At 39.8% G+C, this 19,823-nt stretch overlaps 1 protein-coding gene across 1 annotated transcript; it reads right to left on the bottom strand.

Moving 5' to 3' along the window:
* Positions 1–3,740: 3,740 nt before the first annotated feature.
* On the bottom strand, positions 3,741–19,387 carry trim8b (tripartite motif containing 8b). Its single transcript, XM_008437004.2, has 5 exons — positions 16,828–19,387; positions 7,894–7,989; positions 6,287–6,552; positions 4,704–4,819; positions 3,741–4,619 (listed from the first exon to the last, which is right to left on the bottom strand). The coding sequence occupies exons 1-5, from the start codon at positions 17,431–17,433 to the stop codon at positions 3,916–3,918; spliced, it is 1,788 nt and encodes a 595-aa protein (XP_008435226.1). The 5' UTR covers positions 17,434–19,387; the 3' UTR covers positions 3,741–3,915.
* Between the last annotated feature and the right edge of the window lie 436 nt (positions 19,388–19,823).

The following is a 19,823-nucleotide window of genomic DNA, read 5'->3' as shown; positions in this document are numbered from 1 at the left end:
ACAGTCTCTCCACTGGAAAAGCCTTTTGAACCAGTAAAATGAAACTGACTCTTTAATATAGAAGGAAAGTTTCAATACTTTTTTTTGTCTTTCTGAGCCAAATTATCCAAATGAAGAATAGCTATGTAGCTATGTAGTGCAGCTAGTGAGTAAAATGCAAACCGATTGTGTGGCAATTGCAAGACTCTTTAATGTAAAACTTCCTGGAGAAACAGTTAGGGTTAGGCTACACCCGTATCGGTCAACGTGACACTGCTGGACAATAACCTGAATGTTGTCAGAACTTCTTACGCATTTTAAAGTTTGTTGTAAATGTTTATTTTCCACTGTGGGGAGTTAAAAGCAGTCTGAGCTTGCCAGAGAGCTTTTAAATCTCTGGGAAAGGTGCCGGCATGCTACGTCTCCAAGCTGCTGTACTCGGGCAACATTTCTCCTTTCCTGGATCAATTTGTGTTAATTTTATTAACACAATTTCAAGCAGCAGACTTYACTATACCTTTGTCCTCGCAGCACCGGCGCTTTTCATTTCGTCTTGAGCTAGCTTGATGCATACGTGTCGATTTCGAACATCGACTAACGTGAGCTACATGCCTGTGAACACAAACAAGAAGCTCGGAAACGCTGCTTGAAAAACATGCCGGCTCTGTACAGGAAATTACCGTCAGGGATTTGCAAGAAGTGATGAATTTTATCAGTCGTAGATGTCAAAGAAATGCCCTCATGAGTGGATGGATGTTTACCAGCAGAACACAACGCCCACATTGACTCGTCGCATTTGTACTCCAACTGTATCAACTGCATGCAATGCATAAAAATTTTAAATCACAGTCTATCGTCTCCCTTTACTACATTGGTCCATTTGTTTTCAGTACTCAACTTGGGTCAGTATGCAAATTTTGAGCAATCTGAAGCATCTTTACAAGTAATTTTTATGTTGTTGTGAGACATAAACGTTAGCACAAGTGCTAGCCTATATGTTTAATACTCATTTTTCCATCCAAAAGAAGTCCCGCAGGAAAGTAAGATAAAGCCACAGCTAGCACTGGTTTGTGGAAATAAAACGTCTGATTGCACAACCGATTCATACCAAGGAAGAACTTTTTTTTTTCTGGGTTAGTCAAGCTATTCTAGATTTACAAGCAATTCCTTCTGGAAACAAGAACTGCCAGTACATGTTAGAATAACTTTAATTCACGCGGAGTCTAACATTTTGACAATATTCCCATTACAAGTTGCAGAGAAACCAAGATGTTTTGTACGCTGAAACACAAATGTTACCAAATCTTTTTGGTCTAGCTTCTAGTGCAAATATCTCAGTACACCTGAAATAAGATAACACTAACCTACAGCTCTTATGTCTCAACTTATAAAGATATGAGTGTTTTAAATTAATAATTCCTTATTATTGATGAAGAAGTACTTTAACACATTTTCCCCATGTTTTGCAATGATGGTGCAATTATATTTCCAATGAAATAATCTTAAATGTGTTTTTTATCAAAAAAATTTGAATTTCTAAAGAAATATAAAGCAAAACCCCTCAAAAAACTGTATATATTATTGAGCTTAGATGAAAAACATTATAAATTTGAAAAAAAAGACCTCTTTACCATTTCTTTTTTAGGGTTATTTAAGTCTGTTTTACTATTTTAACTATAAAAACAACTTAATTTTAGTGTCTTCTAATCAAATTTTATCTGCAAAAACAAGTGATCTTCCCCAGGAACAAACAACTTTCACAACGAGGAATCAAGGCGTGAAACAGGATGTATTTGAATACTAACACACTTCTTGGTTTGCCTTTTTTATGGGATTTATTTACAGTAACAAAAATATAGGATATCACCACTTCTATCCTTTAAATGAGATGATGGGATTTGCACATGAACAGTTAACAGCAGAGACCAGATTAAATTTATTTGTTTATTTGGAACCCATCTCCAAATCACGTCGGAAACTTTTCTTTTTTTCCCTCTTTTTTTTTTTTTTTTTTTTACTTCCCATTTCACAAAATATTTACAAAAAAAGATATTTCTTTTTTCTCCCCTCCCATGTTAGCTGTTGTAACAACTCCTTTATAGGACGATGAATCATTGCTTACATCTCTCATCTTTGTTCTTTTAGAAAAAGTTCATGAAAAACTTCCTCCTCCCGCCGTTTGTTTCTTTCATACAGTCATTTAAAACAGCATACAATCCCCCCTTCCCCATTGTTCTGCGTTTGAGTGCTTAAAAAAAAAAACAAAGAAATTCTTCCTTGCATGCTTTCAGCTGCAAACAGGAAGCCAAGAGCTCATGTGCTTTTTTTTGTTTTTTTTTTTCTTTTTTGAGAGGAAGTGACATCTTTGCCCTGCAGGAAGTACAATTACAGCATCGTCAGATCGTCCAGATGCATGATTTGTTTTGGTTTGTCCAGTTTCTGTCTCTACATGATTCCTACAGATGTACCAAATAACACAAAGCCATAGTAATCACAAAGAAAGGGGGAAAACAGTCTTCGTAGGTTTTTGTTTGCCCTCTTGTGGCAGCAGGAAGGGAGTTTAAGGAATTAGGGGGCTGCTTGTGCCCCAAACACGCAGCGTTGTAGTTCCACCCCTGTAGCAGGAAGGCGTCCACAAGTGCATTGTGGGTGTTCCATGGAAGAGCGTTTTGCGTTCAAGCTGTGCGACGCATCCCTGAACTTAGCAAATGAAAAGGAAGAAGAAGTGCAGATGATAAAAAAAAAAAAATCAAAACGAGACGGAGAGAGCGGGAAGAAGTGGCGGCCATCTTCTCCTCTTTTTGAAAAAGGATCAAACAAAGTCAGCTTGTGGACAAAAATAATATATGAACATCATAAGGCAGCTGGGCCTCAGCATAACTGCAGGGGTGATTATATCAAGAGAAACACGAGCTGAAACCAGAAGCCTGTTATCTCCTTTTCCCTTTAGCCTCGGTGAAGCATTGTGTAGAAGAATGAAAACATTTTTTCTAATAACAGTTCATTTTCTATCAATTTGCATTCTATTCTATAAATAAAAAGATTAACATCACCCTCTTGTCTCCAGATAGTTTTTTTTTCTTCCCTGTGTAAAAACGCAGAGCCGAGTTGTGCCAAAGTGAGCAGAGTTTGTGTTTTATCTACATGAAACACTGGATGAAATTAAAGGAACAATTAAAACGGATCAACCCTGCCCCCGAATGTGTGTGTGTGTGTGTGTGTGTGTGTGTGTGTGTGTGTGTCTTCTACATCAGTTTCATTCACTGCAAAAACAAACTCTTAACAAATATTTTTGGTCTAGTTTCTGTTAAAAATGTCTTATTTGTAGCAAACGTTTTGAAAGAAAGCGACTCTTCAGCCTCAAATTTATCCTTTTGCTGAGAATAAATTTAATGTAGCGAGCTTGAAAAAATTTTTAATTTGGAACTAGATGCCTCTTAATACAGTAAGTGTGCAAAAGTATTTTTAATTTTTGAATCTAAAATGAATAACATCCCAGACTTACAAAAAAAAAAAAAAATCCCCCATTTCCCCCCCCTTTGGTTCATGTGATGAAAAGTTTGGACACCCCTGTTTTTAAGTCAATAATTACTTTAATATTGTTGAAAAAGTACTTGGCAGATTATTTCACTTATAACAAGTAATTTTCTCCATGTAGCAGTAGAAATAATCTATTACTAATTTTTCATTAATATTAAAGGAACAGACTTAAAACAAGTCCCTATATCTTCCTGAAAAGTTATTTGCAAATTAGTTTGGTTTTATTTCAACTTTACTGAAGTATTTGCACTAGAAACCAGAGAAAAACACTTGGTCGGATTCTGTTTTTGCAGTGTTCGTGAGCTCAGCCACTATTTGCCGTTTTCAGGTTTATAAATCTGTAAAGGTGTGTGCTATTTTGGTGCCCGTCTCTATTTTAAGAGCATAACCGCTGCGTTAACTGGTGACGTAGTGCTTGGTGGACGGTTGCCCGTACAGCCCATAGAAATCTGCATGTCTGTGCGTCTGTGAGGCGTCTATCCAGTCCCTCACCGCCAGCCCCTGCATGGAGGGCCCTCCGGAGGCCAGGCCCGGAGGGGGCGGGTAGTCCTGGGGGCTCACCCAGGGGAAGGAGCCCGAGCGCGGGTAGGGAGGGTGGCTGCGGTGGCCCGACACCGACGGCACTCCGGAGCAGTAGCAGTTATCCATGGTGCAGACCAGGATCTTCCTGCCACCGTACTGCGGCAGCACRGCCTGCTGGGAGGWGTGGGAGGAGCCGCTGCCGCCCGGCGGRAAGTGGGAGGAGCCGAACACGGAGCCAGAGTGATGGTTGGTCAGCGAGCCGCTCCCGCTCCCGGCGCCGCCGCCCTCGCCGATGTGAGGCGGTGCACAGGGGCCCAGAGTTTGCTGGTTGGCGGACTGGCCCTCACCGGAGGCGGAGCCGGACCCCAGGTAGGGCTGCTTGGCTAATGACGAAGAGGAAGAAGAGGAGGAAGATGAGGATGAGTCTTTGAAACCCGGAGTGGCGTTTTTCCCCGTGCTGCCGTTTCCCTCAGGAAAGGCGGTGGAATGTTTCCGCTTCTCCGCCCCRGAGCCGGAGCTCTGGCCACTGGGGAAAGCGGCGACGGTSTGCAGGAACGCCGACGGCGGGGTGAGAGGAACTGAGACAAAACACACAAATTAAAAAAACATTTAATCACAGAGGTCAGGCTGATTCTCCATGTGCCAAATGTTTCGCTGCCTACCCTCAAGCGTTCGCTTCAAGCTCTTCTCTCGCTTTGTGATCTCAGAAAGAAACAGCTTAGAGTTCAGATTCCCCACTTTGTAAGGAGGGAGGCTGCTGCCCACGCATGCCTGCGACCTGCAACAAGGTGACAACAGCAAGAAATCATGATGAAGCATCGCAATAAAGTAGAACATAATCAAAACGTTTGTTTCTGTAATTCACTTCAGAAAGTTAAACTTGTTTGTTAAAGTTGATTTACGACACACAAAGTGATATTCTTCAAACACTCTTTTCCTGTTAAGGAATTTAGTTACAGAGAAAACTTAAATATTGAACAATATTATTAAGAAATATTTTTAGTACAGAAATGCCGAGTTGCATCATCACTGACAAAAAGCTCATTTCTAGAGAAGCTGGCTATTCACAAAGTACTGGATCCAAGAACATTAATGGAAAGTTTAGTAGAAGAAAAAACTAAGGTACATAAAATAAAAAAGCGGAGAGCCAGAGAATCCAAATTGCTGAAAGTCCAGTGTGAAATTTTCCACAGTAAGTGAAACCATCTTTCTAGTTTAGCTCAGAGGCTGAAGTTTCAAATCCGATTCTAATTTCAGCAAAATTAGTCATCAATTGTCCTGACTAATCACCCTCACATATTAGTGTGATGACCCTCACATGGCACCTTCACATGTCATCATCAAGCACGGCTGCCGTCTGCGATCTGGTAGATAAAAATCAAGTTCCCTCTTGTGAACTGAACCAGTTCAGGAACTCGTGTTCCTGTTTCCAGTAAATTGCTAAACGACACTTCTAAGACAAAATGTGCAATCGCCGCTGCTGATCGCCTGCATGTCACGCTGCATCGATGCAACAGTTTGCAAATGAGCCACATGGCTTAAAAATTACATTTAAACATTTCTCATACCAGATTGATTTTTTTCTCACTTTATTTTCTAAAACAAAAATTACAAATGACAGAAAACATTTTTGAAAAATGTATTCTTTTTTTTTTAAAGCCTAACTTCTGCGAGTTAGGCTTTAAAACTAACTCACAGAACTAGGGCCAGACTACAAATTTTTTTTTTGCTAAATTATGAAAATAAGGTTTTCATATTAGCAGAATAAAAACATAAGATTTCCAGAACAACTTAAAATTACGAGAAAAACATCATTTTAATGACTTTGATCAAGTTTTGATAAGTTATTAAGCTCAGGTGAGACAGCATCAGTTCATGTGATTCTTTATAGTTAAACTGTTGTTTAAAATTGTTTCAAAGTTCTATTACTGGTAATAATTTGATGCTAATGTGTTAAAAGATTAAGCATTTGCTTATTGTTAAACCAACTTCACAAGACACTCAACATTCCTCATTTGGACTTTTTGTTATTTTCCATGTAGGAGTTCTCATAAAATTATTACTTTCCCTTTCTAAACATTATAAAAAATGTATTTACATGTAAATAATTTAATCTACACAATACATGAGTTCCCATTATGACTTGGTCTGCTGAAAAAAATGCATTTTTTGCTCATATTCTGCACCAGTATCACCCAAAAACCAGGCAAAAAAATGAGGCGATYTCCTCGTTYAGCTCTCTCACCTGTCTGTGAGGATTTTAACGGGTTTCGTGTTCTTCATGAAGCTCAGCTCCTCCGCCTTGCTGAAGGCTGTGTGGATGGAGCTCAGCAGCTTCTGGGCCTCGTGCCGCTGCTCCCCCAGGGCCAGAACCTGCGCCGCGTTCTCCTGGAAGAAGCGAGCCTGAGCCCGGTCCAGGGCCTCCAGCGTGCGGCCGAGGTCCTCCTCCAGGAGCTGATGCATGCGCTGGTACTGCAGGCGCACCTCCTCTTTCAGCTCACACACTCTGTCCTGTGGACGGTTTAAGAGTGAATTAAAACTGCTCTTTGGATATTTCTAGAAAAAAACTGTCACCATTTTGTGAAAGCATAGTACGAGACAGTTACCACTGGGCAACAGCCAAAAAATTGTCTGGGGTTTTTCCAACTGTTTTGGGGTGATTTTGATGGGCTGAATCCAAAAATCACGTTGGTTTTGCTCAGTCGGGTCAACTTTCTGAACTGAGCTACATATTAGTTTGGGACGCAGTCATGACGCCTGATTACTGTTGGACTCTGAAGTGAGACATTCCTGCTGCTGAGCATACGAGGCGTTCAAAGAAACAGAAGTTCATGCCCCAATGAAGACGTAATGTTCAATTTACAGAAATCCAAGTTTGTATCATTTAATTAATATACTCTGGTATAAAACACATTTTTTCCTCCTAAAACCTTTTTTGGATAAGAAGTATTAATGGAAATGAACTGATAATGTCACAAAAATATCATGAATTTAGTCAGAAGATCAGATTTCTCTAAACCAAATTAGAATAAAAACCTGACCCGATTGAGAAAAATGGATGGCATTTTTGGATTCAGTGGTGTAAAACAGTCCTAATTCAATGGAAAAAASAGACAATTTCCAAAATATATTTTTTAGTAGCCCAGTGCAATCCCTGAGCTAATATTGCAGTCTACAGAAATGCACAGCTCCCGACCAAAAACAACCAATSGGAGTCAGGAGGCGGGTCTTAGCGCTATCAATCAACCTAATGTACACGCCGATACAAATGCTAATGACGGACAAATAACTTACATTTACAGAAAAACCAGTTATCTGCTGTTATTGGCTAGTTGGTCATTCTAGCTAGCCTTAGCTTTAAGACCTGCCTTCTCGCTCTCATTGTGAGAAGGCAGAGGAGTTAGATATTTTCACAGATTATCTGTCTCATACCATACTCAGGGTTTCCCCCAGTTTATTATGAACCTGGCGGGTCACCAGGCTTTTCTTGTGCCCCCACCAGGCTTAGCATCGCTTGTTTATTTAAGTTTTTTTTTAAATGTTTGCATTTTTTAAGACTTTATAGTTGGTGTTCAGACATTAACCTTYCAGTCTTCCAAAAACGCATGACTRTCAAGTGAYATTTTCAAATTTTCTGTCAACTTTAAACATTTAACTCAAAAACATGGCTGCCGGCTGGATGAATGACCTAGCGTCCCGAGCATCGGGCTTAGCAACTTTTCTGGGGGAAGCCCAAAAAACTTGCCTACTGCAAGTCTTATATGTCAAATATCCAAAAAKATATATTATTTATAAAAGTTGCGTACTGCAGCTTTACAGTTAAAATGTGTGAATAAAGTCCTTCATATGTACCTCCACTGTACACTTGTCAGAGTCAAGTTTGCAGAGCTGCTCTTCTATCTCCTGCACTCGCTCCTCCACGCGCTCCTGCTGTCTCAGCAGGTTTTGCTGGAAAAAAAAACAGAAAGCCAAGAAAAAAGGGAAGTTATAACCTCCAGTTAGCCACAAGCATTCGCTCACCATACCAGAGATACTAGAGCTCCTGGAGCTGGCTAATTTAGTCTCCATCCAACATGCAATCCCTGCTAGGGAGGGAAGGAGGGGGATGCTGCCATGGCAACCARCAGCTATTTAGTGTTTGCATTAGAGAGTGAGGACCGAAGTTGGGGGAGCTGGAGGCAGAGAGCAGAGATAGATAAATGGTCAGTAAAAAGCTCCGGCAGCTCTGCTCTCCCCTTGGTGCACCTCCGCCTCTTCCTCCTCCTACTCCTCCTCTTCCTCCCCCGTCCAGCACTTTCCTCCTAAAAGACATTAGATCACCTACTGGAGGCTGCTCCGTGAGCCGTGGCGATGTTTTAGCAACAGCACCTGTTATTTCTGGGAGGAGGATGGCATGTGAGCAGCGGCAGACGGCTGCTCAGCCAAACCATCTCCCTGYTCGGCAAAAACAAAAACATCTCATCAAGTGTTTCTGGTCCAATTTCAAGTGCAAATATCTTAGCAAGCCTGAAATAACACAAAAAGGTACAAGTAACTTGTTAAGCAAGACATAGGAGCTTTTTTTAAGTCAATAATTTCTTAATATTGATTCAAAAAGTACTAGTTTCAATGGCAGATTATTTCATTTATAACTAGTACTCTTTCAAAAGCTGAAAAGTCACTTTTAAGTTAGTAAATTTGAAATAAGACAAAACGAAGATATTGTGTTTTTGTAGCGTGTTCAGCTGTAGCTGCAAATAAACTAGACATAGGTGTTTATTATCATTATTATTAATATTATTATTATTATAACTGGACAATCTGGCTTAAAAATAAAATGTTAGATTTTATTAATTGATACAAATTGATTTATTGTCCAGCACTAATTAACTTGGATTTGCTCAACTAATGGTGTCCAAAGTGTGGCCACGGGGCCTTTTTTGGGCCTCAAAGTGATTTTTTTAAGCCCCTGAACCATAATTTAAAAAACAAACAAACAAAAAAAACACAATATAGGTTAAGCTACTCTTACTCGGTATTGAATTTAATAATTAAATGCTTGAGCATGTCTACAGTGTAACCAATAACAGATCATTTTATGGTTGTTTATCATTTAAAGCTAGAACAATTGCATGAATAACAGAGCAGCGTTTCCAAAACAATAAAATAGGCCTATAAGTCTTATTATTGTATTAAAAATACTATCAGAGTATTACTGTTTTATTATGTTTATACAAACATGGAGAATCAACATTCAGTTTTGTACTTTACAACTCTAGAACAAWCTTGGACAGTACCATCATCTACTTAGCAACCCAAAGCAACTAAATGGCAACATTTAGTTTTATAATCAAACATGGAGGAAAAAACCTACATAAATAAAATTACCTCATCATAACTTATGAAAATACTCTTCTTTATTCAAARCTGTTTACCCATAAACATTCTGCAAWCCTCATCGATTTAGTATCAGGGATAATCCGCAAACTTRCATATCCTCACAAATAAAACAGAAAACTTGAATTATTAGACTGAGAGAGAGTGAATCCTAAACAATCAGCTGCTCCCTCCAGCTGAAGGTTTCTTCACATGCCATCATCATCCTCAGCACAGAGGCATTCCAGCACATAGCAGCTGATTTTACCATTAGCGATCAGCTGCTTCAGAGGCTGATAGGAAGGAAAAGCTGCACAGTGTCGGGTCTCGGCGGCACATGGTCGGGAATCGCTGCCCTACATAGCTCTGTTACATGCACAGTTGGTTGGATCCAGGACGGTGACCTGGTTGTGCTGACTGATTGAGTTAGGCTCTGAGCAGAAGCCAGCGCAGGACCAGGAGGAAGAGGAGGAGGAGGGGGAGGGGGCGTGTCTAGCTACATGTATGGGATACCTTTGGGGGAGGGAAGCAGAGGTTAAAAAACAGAGGAAGGGTGCTCTTCAGCTGTCATTTCACTACAGAGCCCCTTCCATCAGCACAGGAGAGGAGGGCTAGGGGGAAGGTCGGTTCTGGCTTTGGGCGGCTGCTGGATGGCGAGAGGGAGGTGGAAGAGGTTTTGGGGCTGATGGAGGTGGAGAGCAGGGCAAGGGAGGGGCTGCAAGGCGAGGGAGGGGCTGCAAGGCGAGGGAGGGGCTGCAAGGCGAGGGAGGGGCTGCAGGGCGGCGAGTGCACCATCATCATCATCATTATGAGGACATGATGGCAAATATCTAACTCTACGGATGAACTGGTCCTGGTCTTACAATGGCTGACTAAAGTCGCATAATTACAAATTTCTGATAATTATTGAGTCAGTAAGTAATATTATTATTGTTATTATTATTACTTTGTTCTCAGTTATGTATGTTTGCTATTTGTCCTACTGATTTCTTGTTTTCAAAAACATGTTTGAAATAAATAAATAAATGAAAACAAAATTACTTTTTATGTAATATTTACATTATATTAAAATTAGGACCAGGACTTTAAAGTGTCAATTCAATTAATTAATTGCATAGATCTTAAAGTGTTAAAAACTTTAACCCAATTAATCACGTTTGTTTTTTTTCTGAATCTAAAAGTCCTGAGCCGGAACTTTTCTTGCGTGTTTCTAGTACGTCCATAAATGTGACGAATAAGCAGCGTCTGGAAACAAATCTATGGATGACAAAGCTGCTTCTCTTGGACCATTGGGGACTCAGTTTTGTTTCAAAAAGACTATTGCTGTGTTCAAGTTGTGCTAAACGGAGTTAGCCAATCACCAAAGTCATTAAAGCCTAAAATACCATGTCAATGCTAAACATGTTGCTATAGCACAGACGCCCCCGACACCGTCAGCAGTGCAGTGCACGGCGCTCTTAGTTCATTTATTTATTTCAAACAGACAAAAAGTAAAAACAATAAAAAATCAATTTAAATTAATTATCATGCATCTGTTCTGTTTGAAAAAGAGCAGGTCGAAGATACATGATTTCATGGTTTCCTGCTCCTCTCATACTCATCAACCTACAAACATTTAAATCTCTAAACACCAGATGAACTTCAATTATTTCCACATTACATGACTGATTCTTATCCTTAAATGTACAATTATTTATACATTTTTATCACTATCAACATTTTTGTTCCTTGGGACACCCATTCTATGCAACATATTTCCCAATGTTGCATAAACAGTTTTTTTTAAGCTGGTTTATATTTGTACTTTTTCTGAACTGTCAGTTGTCTCATTTCTAAGCATTTCAGTTTTTCTGTTAGGCTAAATGTCTAGTGGGCTAACTTAGATTTTACATTTTATAATGTTTTTGAGGTTTTTTTTTTAGGAAAAAAAACAATACAGTGCAAATAAACTCTCAATATCAGTGTGTGCAATATTCATATCACAAAGAACTACAAACTTGCCTTTTACATGCCAATGTAACATTTAACCAGGTGGACAAAGCTTTACAGTAGAAGGTGCTCCAATTGGACAAAGAAAGAAAATAGCAACCAATATTGGCATCGCAATAATTACCAGTATTGTGCAGCAATAAATAGATTTTTTAATTTTTACATGTCAAATATGGAAAACGTATAAAATAAAATGATTTGAAGTTTACATTTAAAAACAAATCCATTAATCTCTTGGATTTGGATGGTGACAACTCTGCTGATGTTTGTTTTTTACAAACGTTTTATTACTCATACAATCCAAACCGCATGAAAACCACCAGATTGCAAAGATAAACAAAAAAGTGACGGGTAGGGATCCACCGATCACAAGTTGGTGGCCAGGTTCTGTAAAGCCGTAACCTGCTGGTACTAGTTTTTCTTTTYAAAACCTATAAGAGCAGCTCTGAAAATATATTTATTCCAGTGTTTCTAGCAGTAWTTATTTATATTGAGAGCAGAGGTCACATGTTAAACCAAGGAAAATGATAACAGTGTAGATTTTAAGCTAATAGCATTTAAGATGTTGATGCTTTTAGGGGTTTGAATTGTTAACAAGACTAAAAACAGACCAACAAAGCCTTAGTTTAACAAAAGCTGTCAATATTTCCAAGTTCAGAATATTCAATGCAGATAGTTGAAAAAAGATAAAAACCTTTGCTGTGCACTGTTTAGCCTACCCTCAGGAGCAACTTCCACACCGAAGTGTGTYGTTTCTAATAGCCCRACCTGGTAGCCTACAGGGTTGTGTGCTGATTGAACATAAAAAAATACCCTCAAAATTTTCATTTTTTAGAATTATTTTTCAATAATTATCCAAAGGTAGAAAACACCAAAAGTATTGGGGTTGAAACGATTAATCGTGACGAACCAATTATTGATATATACTGTCAACTAATTTAGTAATTGGTTAATTGTGGTTAGCTGAAGATTCAAAAAAGTAAATTTGCTGAAAGAACACAAAGCCAAAACTATACAAAAAAAAACATAAATTTTCCACTTAACACAACAATATCTTGGTTTTGGCTTCACCTGGTTCAAATTCTGAAAACAAATKTATGTAACTTTTGCTATCCATGTATCAATCGGCTAATCAAAACAACAATAAACAGATCAATGCTACACTGAGTTTTTTATGTGTTGATGTTAGAAGTATTTATTTATTTTGGCTTTGCTACAAATGTTTGTGTTCACTAAAGGAATGTTTGTTAGGCAATAAAATCTTCATTTTCTAATTTAAAAACTGAATTGATTTGTTCATTTGCATCTTTTAATGTTTTTCTAATATTGCATAAAGARGGTTGAATAAAAAAATCTGTAGATTGTGCCCTTCTTTTTCTTATCCAATAGATAGACTAATTGATAATTWAAATAACCAGTATCGTATTTTCCGCACTATAAGGCGCACCGGATTATAAGGCGCACCTTCAATGAAGGGCCCATTTTAAAACTTTTTTCATATATAAGGTGAAAAAAGTTGGATAGAATAGACGCTACAGTTTGGGTTGCCAATTTGTTCCATAGTCTATTATTACACATCCATATTTATAAAGAAGTGGTCCCCGAGTACTTTWTAYAGTAGGCTGCCCCAGTCGTTGTTTCACTCACGGTGTTGCGATATTGTGCCCAACTGCTTTCTGGGTAACACAGACCAACCGACACGCTGCCGTCGCAGTCTCTGTCTCTACTCCCCCCCCTGGCTTTAAATGTATTATCAAACTTTATTAACAAACCAGCGTTCTGACAACTATCCCAGCATGCACCGCGCACTTCTTCTTCTATAGGGAAAATGAAGTCGGCRGCTGCTTACCGTAGTTGCTAGACCTGTTGTGGCTAAATATTGGTCCATATATAAGGCGCACCGGATTATAAGGTGCACTGTCGGCTTTTGAGGAAATTGAAGGTTTTTAGGTGCGCCTTATAGTGCGGAAAATACGGTAGTTACAGCCCTAAAAAGTAGTTTCTATAAATTTTTGCTTCTTGGGGTAAAACTGTAATGTTAGTAAAAGTACAAGATTCTGTTCAGTTTTTAATAGTTCCACCCGACGGCCATGTCACAGACCCTCAGAGGATATTTAACTGTACGTACAGCTGAGTCATAGCATTAYCAACAGGAAAGGCAGCCTTGTATGTCATGGTTGACACCTAAAAATGTTGGGTGAACTATATGAGTCAGCGAGAAGTGACGCCTTCGTGTTTCTCCTCTCGGCACAAGCTGCGTTGTCACACCCCATTTAAACGTTTTTAAAACCGGCAAGAGCAACCGGTGTGACCCCTGTGCGAACCAGAGGTGGTGAGCACCCGGACCCCTCCCCCAGAAACCGAATAGGTTAAAAAAAAAAAGAAAAGTCCGCAGAGGCAAGTGATGAATCACTTTAATCCCTCTTTCCTTCGACTTCTCTCCAACCGCCCCCCTGCCTCCCCTCGACAACTGGTGATCCCTGTGCTCGGATGCACCTGTGCTGGGGAGATAAGGCCCTCTGAGGGGCCCTCATTGTTCCTGCCTCCACCGCATTGTTTGCCATTCCAACAGATGAGAATGGAGGCTTGGAACTGAAAACATGCCGGATAAGAGTGGAAGCACTCAAAATGCACGCATTTCATAAAAACATGAACATATGATTTTGATATTTTTCCCCTGGATCAGATTTTCATCCCAAATTTCTCCAGTGAAGTAATTTTAAATGACAGCGAGAGATCACAGAACGTGGCACTTGTTATGTTGATGTTAAGAATATAAAGTAGATGTATGTAAAGAAAACTCTTTTGGTTAGAGAAGTAGCATTATAGATACACTTGAACTTTCCTTCTTGATAACCGATAATCCAACAAACTCCAACAAGTCAGGTCTGGAAAATTTACAAGTGGATGTCAGTTTGCCTTTTTGGTCGTTTCTGGATTTAACTGGATATGAAAAGGAGTCGATTGTCACAGAATATTTTAGGGATGTTTCATAGCTGCTATGGCAAGTGATGATTTAAGGTTGTTTTTTTTTTTTTTAATTAATGATCTAATCAGTTAGCTGTGAGGAGATGGTGTCTTTTGGCTCTGATGCCTAAAATTGACTCCCAGGAGGTTGCTTGCGTTTATTTTGGCCTGATTAGGGTCATATTTGTCATACTTTGCAAGAGTTAACGGTAACACTTTATTTGAGGGGGGGTGAATAAGACTGTCATGACACTTTCATAAACATGACATAACACCCGTAATGAACATGAATAAGCCTTCATGAATATTTATGACTGTTGTCATAAAGCGTCATTCGGTAAATTGACACTTTTAATACAAAGTTGACATTATTCAAAATGTCTTTGTTATGACGACTTGAAATTAACCAATAAATCATTACTGTTTAAACTTTACCTTTAATAACATAAAGTTACCTAATTTTTAAAGTGCAATCAGTAATACTTTTATAACAAATTTATACCAGTAATGATTTATTGGTTAATGTCAAGTTGTCATAACAAAGACATTTTGAATAATGTCAACTTTGTATTAAAAGTGTCATAATTTACCGAATGGCGCTTTATGACAACAGTCATAAATATTCATGAAGGCTTATTCATGTTCAGGACAGGTGTTTATGACATGTTTATGACAGTGTCATGTCAGTCTTATTCACCCCCCTTCAAATAAAGTGTTACCGAGTTAACTCACCCAAATGGGCGTCAAAGCCTTGAATAATTGAAATTGGGTGCAATATATGTCTTTTCGACAAACACCTGAGATCAAATTTAAAAAAAAGAGATTCGATTTTTGATTTTTTGTTTAGAATTCAGAAGAAAACTTAAAAAACAAAACAAAAAAATTATAGATAATTCAGTGAGTAGGAGGTAGAGGTGTGAATTAGAGATAAGAGAAACTGACCAATAGCCTGTTTAACTGCTTATAGAGGTGCACTGATTGGCTGATACCAATTTCTGTTTTTGTTTTCATTTTTTAGTGCCGACTGGCCAATTCCCAGTTTTTCTCCCATAAGGATTATAAAATGTTTTYTAGTCCAAAATGTGCTGCAGGCTCTTTGATAGATGCAGCCATTTTTAATCCAACAAAAAAATAAAGAGATTCAATGGTCATTCCCACCGTTATACAAATAATCAAAATAAAAATGCTTGAAACATATTTCAGAACCCAAGTGCAGTTCTGAGCACAATTTTTAAAWTTTGAGTTAAATTCAATATTTATTTTTAAATAATCAATCACTCTCGCAACATGTCACCCTCCTTTGATTCTTATTTTACTACTTYTTGTGCGTTATCTTGCAGCGATTTGTGAAAAATGAATCCATTTYGACAAGGGCTGAAATGACTAATMAGATTAATCCTGATGAATTGACTACTGAGATATTTGTCAACTAATTTAGTAATCGATTAACTGCAGAAGCATCAACAGCCTGAGAGCAGTTAATTATACGAAACTGGACAAAAATATACACATTTTTCATTTAAGACACGAGACCTGAAAATATGTTCTACACAAAACTCCTCAAGTGGCATAGTTTTAGCTTCGCCCAGTTCAAATTGTGTAAAAACCATAAGCACCTTTTACCACACATTTATTAAACAACTGATGCATCGATGCTGAGTCAAGCAGAAAGGTTAGAACCTATTTTTAGATGCAGATGCATCCTTTGCTACAAATGATCAAGTGTAAAGGAATGCTGTGTTATTGCATCTAAGGCAATACTTTTTTTTTAATTTTCTTATTAAAAAAGGGAAATTAACTGTTGGCTTATATGTATAAAATGCTTAAATGAAGTACCTGAAGAATGAGCCGATTTAATGAATCGTWCARTCGTTTAGCTGCAGCCCCACTTTAGACAGAATGTTTCTCTGTTAGAAGGGAGTGGTTCCCTCCCACTGTCGCCACATACTTGCTCAGAAGGAGCGGCTGCAGCTCGTTCAATGRCTCAATGAAATTGGCTGGGCTTCCTGAGATAGAGACTCTTTAGCCACCTGGCTTTAAAAACTGAATCKGACCRGATTTAACTGGAATGTATGCAGTTGATTTTGACTCAATTATTAGATTCAACTCATTATGTTGCAATAAATCGYATGAWAAAATKGAATGAGTTTAATCATTTCCATTCTGATTATTAAGATTTTTTTTKAAGGGAAATTTTGTTTACAGAGACTWTATAATCCATTTTGTTTATGGTTTCYGTTGTGAGTCGACTTTATTTCAGTTTTAGTTTGGATGCGTCTTATTGTGGATRTTTACAATGTTTTCCACTTTTAGTTTTAAGAGTTCTTTACAAAAGTAAGTTTACCRTTTMAAAAAACAACAATAATGGGACAWCTTATCGTCCAGGCCTGGAGAGAGCAGAGATCGTCTTTACAGAYAAACTAAACATTAAACTGAAAGCATTGATGTGTGAACACGGCATTTGGTGCGTCTTACTCTGATGTCGTTGCGCCGCAGCTCCACGTCGGTGACGGCGTGACCGTGGCTGGGGTGGCACCGGGCGAAGCAGCAGTACTGGCACACCGCCGTCTGCTCGGCGTCGCAGTGGTACAGCCGGTATTCGTCGTGCTGCGGGCAGGTCCAGGCCTTGACGGCCTCCGCCTCCACCAGCAGGTGCCCCAGGGCCGAGCACGGCTGCTGCAGGTGCGTCTGGATGTGGGACTGGCAGCACGGGGCATTGCAGCGCAGGCACACCTTGACGGCGGGGAGCGGCGGGCCCCGGCGGCACAGGATGCACTGCAGCGTCGGCGTGCTGGCCTTCTCCACGCTCAGGGCGTTGTACTTCTCCACTATGTTGGACAGTTTGTGGTTCTTCTCCAGACTGGGCTTCTGCGTGTAGGCATGATTGCACTCGGGGCAGCGAGCCAGCGAGGAGTCTTTGGCCCAGGCCTCGCTGATGCAGCCCCGGCAGAAGTTGTGCTTGCAGGGCAGCTGGATGGGATCAGAGAACACGTGCAGGCAGATAGGGCAGATGAGCTCCTCCTCAAAACAGTTCCTCCACGTCTCAGCCATGTCAGAGGCCATGGTGGTGCAGGCAGGCATACAAATCAGACCTTGTTTAGGCCGCTTTGTGCGTCTCTCTCCCAGTGGAAACCGGACACTCTCAAAAACCGAGTCCTGAAAGATCAATATTTGTATGCACACCCTCCCTGACAGATGACGAGTATTGCTTAGTAATGCAGCATGAAGGCAAATTCCCGGAAAACTGAGCTGAAGGAGGCTTCAGGCGAAACACCTTGGTGGATTTCAACACATAAAACAGACGGGGGGGGTGACGCTGTTCAGATTACAGGAAGCGGTGCTTTCCTTTCCTCCAAGTCACASTCGGAACCACCAGACCTGTCTTCCGTGATTCAGTGTGTGCTCACAGAACAGAACCAAACCCCGTCCGCTACAGGTAAAACCAAGGCACAGAGAACCGCGTACCATCACCCAGATGCATGCATCTCCATGTGACACATGACGGGGATCTTGATCTTTTTTTCCTGCTGCCACTCCAGGCCTTCACTCTAACCTAACGACGGATTATGGTCGACTATAGCAACCAATTCAGAATGAAAAACGGGCTGCTCRGGTCCACACCCTGGTTGCTATTCTCTATTCACACAGAGAAACGCCTCTGAAAATGTGACTGTATTCCATAGGAGCCTCAAGGACGCCTGATTCCCTCAATAATGAGTACGCAGCGCAACGCTTTTGTCCGCTGAATTATAAATAAGCATCCAGCAGCAATCTAATCACACACAACCTGCGATCGTTTGGCCGCAGGCTGAGAAAAACCCGTCGTATAGCTCAGATGAGAGGGGGGAAAAAAACCCAAGCACAACCTCCTGTCTTTTTAATCATACACACACACACACACACGCACACAAAGCGATATTTCTGTTTGATGAATGTGGCATATATATGTACACAAGGCCTCTGCTTTCTGCTTTTTCTGCCTTATCCAGTTTTCTCTCCCACAACAAAAGGCCTTATAATCCAACTCTTCTGAAAAATTACACCCAGGCCATCACGTCGAGGCTGTTTACTGCATAGTTAATCGTTTTAATGGTCCAGTCCAGCTCCTGCGCACAAAACAAAGGCTTTTAGGATCCGCAGGAATGTTGGCTGTCGTTGCAGAGCCGTTTGCTTCCCCCCTCCTCTCCTCTCCTCTCCTCTCTCTCGCTCGCTCTCTCGCTTTGACACATCTATCAAATATCTCCTTTTAAACAATGATTATTACCACCACTCCCCCCCCCCTCCCAATGTACCGTTTGTTTTGTACTTTGGTCTCAAACCTTATTAGCCTATCGATGCCTCAGCCTTTAGCTAACAACATATTCGTCCCACTTCCTTATCTCGATTAAATCGCCTAAATTACCTCAGACGTCACCTCACCATTTTCTACCGTAGCACAGGTACACACAAACACCGGACAGACGCCTTTCATTATAGCTACACTCATAGCTTTCTCGAGGCAGCCATATTTTTCTTTTATATTTAGCTAATAAAAATACAAAAATATACCCTCCTGTTCTTAAAGGGGACGTCGCGGGTTTCTGTCCTTGTTGGGGCTAGCTGTCATCAGCCATCTTGCAAATCCTCATTTAAAAAAAAACGAAAAGGAAAAAAAAAGAAAAGGAAATATCCGCTGAGAAAAGGCTGTAGGCYGTCTCAACGAAGGTGCTTTTCGATAGCTGAGCTACGCACAAATACACGAAGGAAAAGTCCCGTCACTAAAAAATACAAATCTATGTCTTTCTTTCGATTTTGTAGTCCTGAAGGAGCCGTCTGAACCGGAGGGGGGTTTATGCTTATGTTTCGAGGCCTGATGTATCCGGTATGAGTCGATTCCGTGCTTCATAAAATCCTATACAGTTGTGAATAATAATGTGTGTTTTCTTCCCCCCTCCTCTTCCTCTTCTCTCTTTTCTTTCTGTCTCTATCGGCCAGGCTGTGGGGAGAGAAGAGGAATGCAGACAAGCTGACTTAACCTGAGTCAAGACCGACAGCGTTAGCACACCACTTCCGGAAGGGCCTTTCAAAATAAAGTTCTGAGTTCTAAAGGTTTTCCTCCTACTTCTTTTTTCACAACACACCTAAAAATAAACAGAAGCGGAGTTAAAACGTAACTAATATTTGAAAGATTTTTGACAGAAAGATTTATTACAATATTACCTTTTGGATGGTAATATTGAAGGAAATGGAAGAGGATTAGAACCACTAAAAAAAATGTATTTCACTTTAACTCCGAACTGTACAGAAGCACTTACCCGCCAGAGCTAAGGAATACATTCTGAAACAATACCTCATTGTAACATGACACAAAAATCCTTAAAACTGGATAAAAGAGAAACTTTCTCATTTTAATGAGATATTTTGTAAATTTAATAAGACATAGAACTCATTTTATGATGAGATTTATTTAATAAAAACCAGACTATGTTCTC

This window comes from Poecilia reticulata, linkage group LG19 (genome assembly GCF_000633615.1).
Source record: "Poecilia reticulata strain Guanapo linkage group LG19, Guppy_female_1.0+MT, whole genome shotgun sequence".
Lineage (NCBI taxonomy): Eukaryota > Metazoa > Chordata > Actinopteri > Cyprinodontiformes > Poeciliidae > Poecilia > Poecilia reticulata.
Note: the sequence above shows the minus strand (reverse complement) of the source record. Positions and strands in the feature narration are given on the sequence as shown.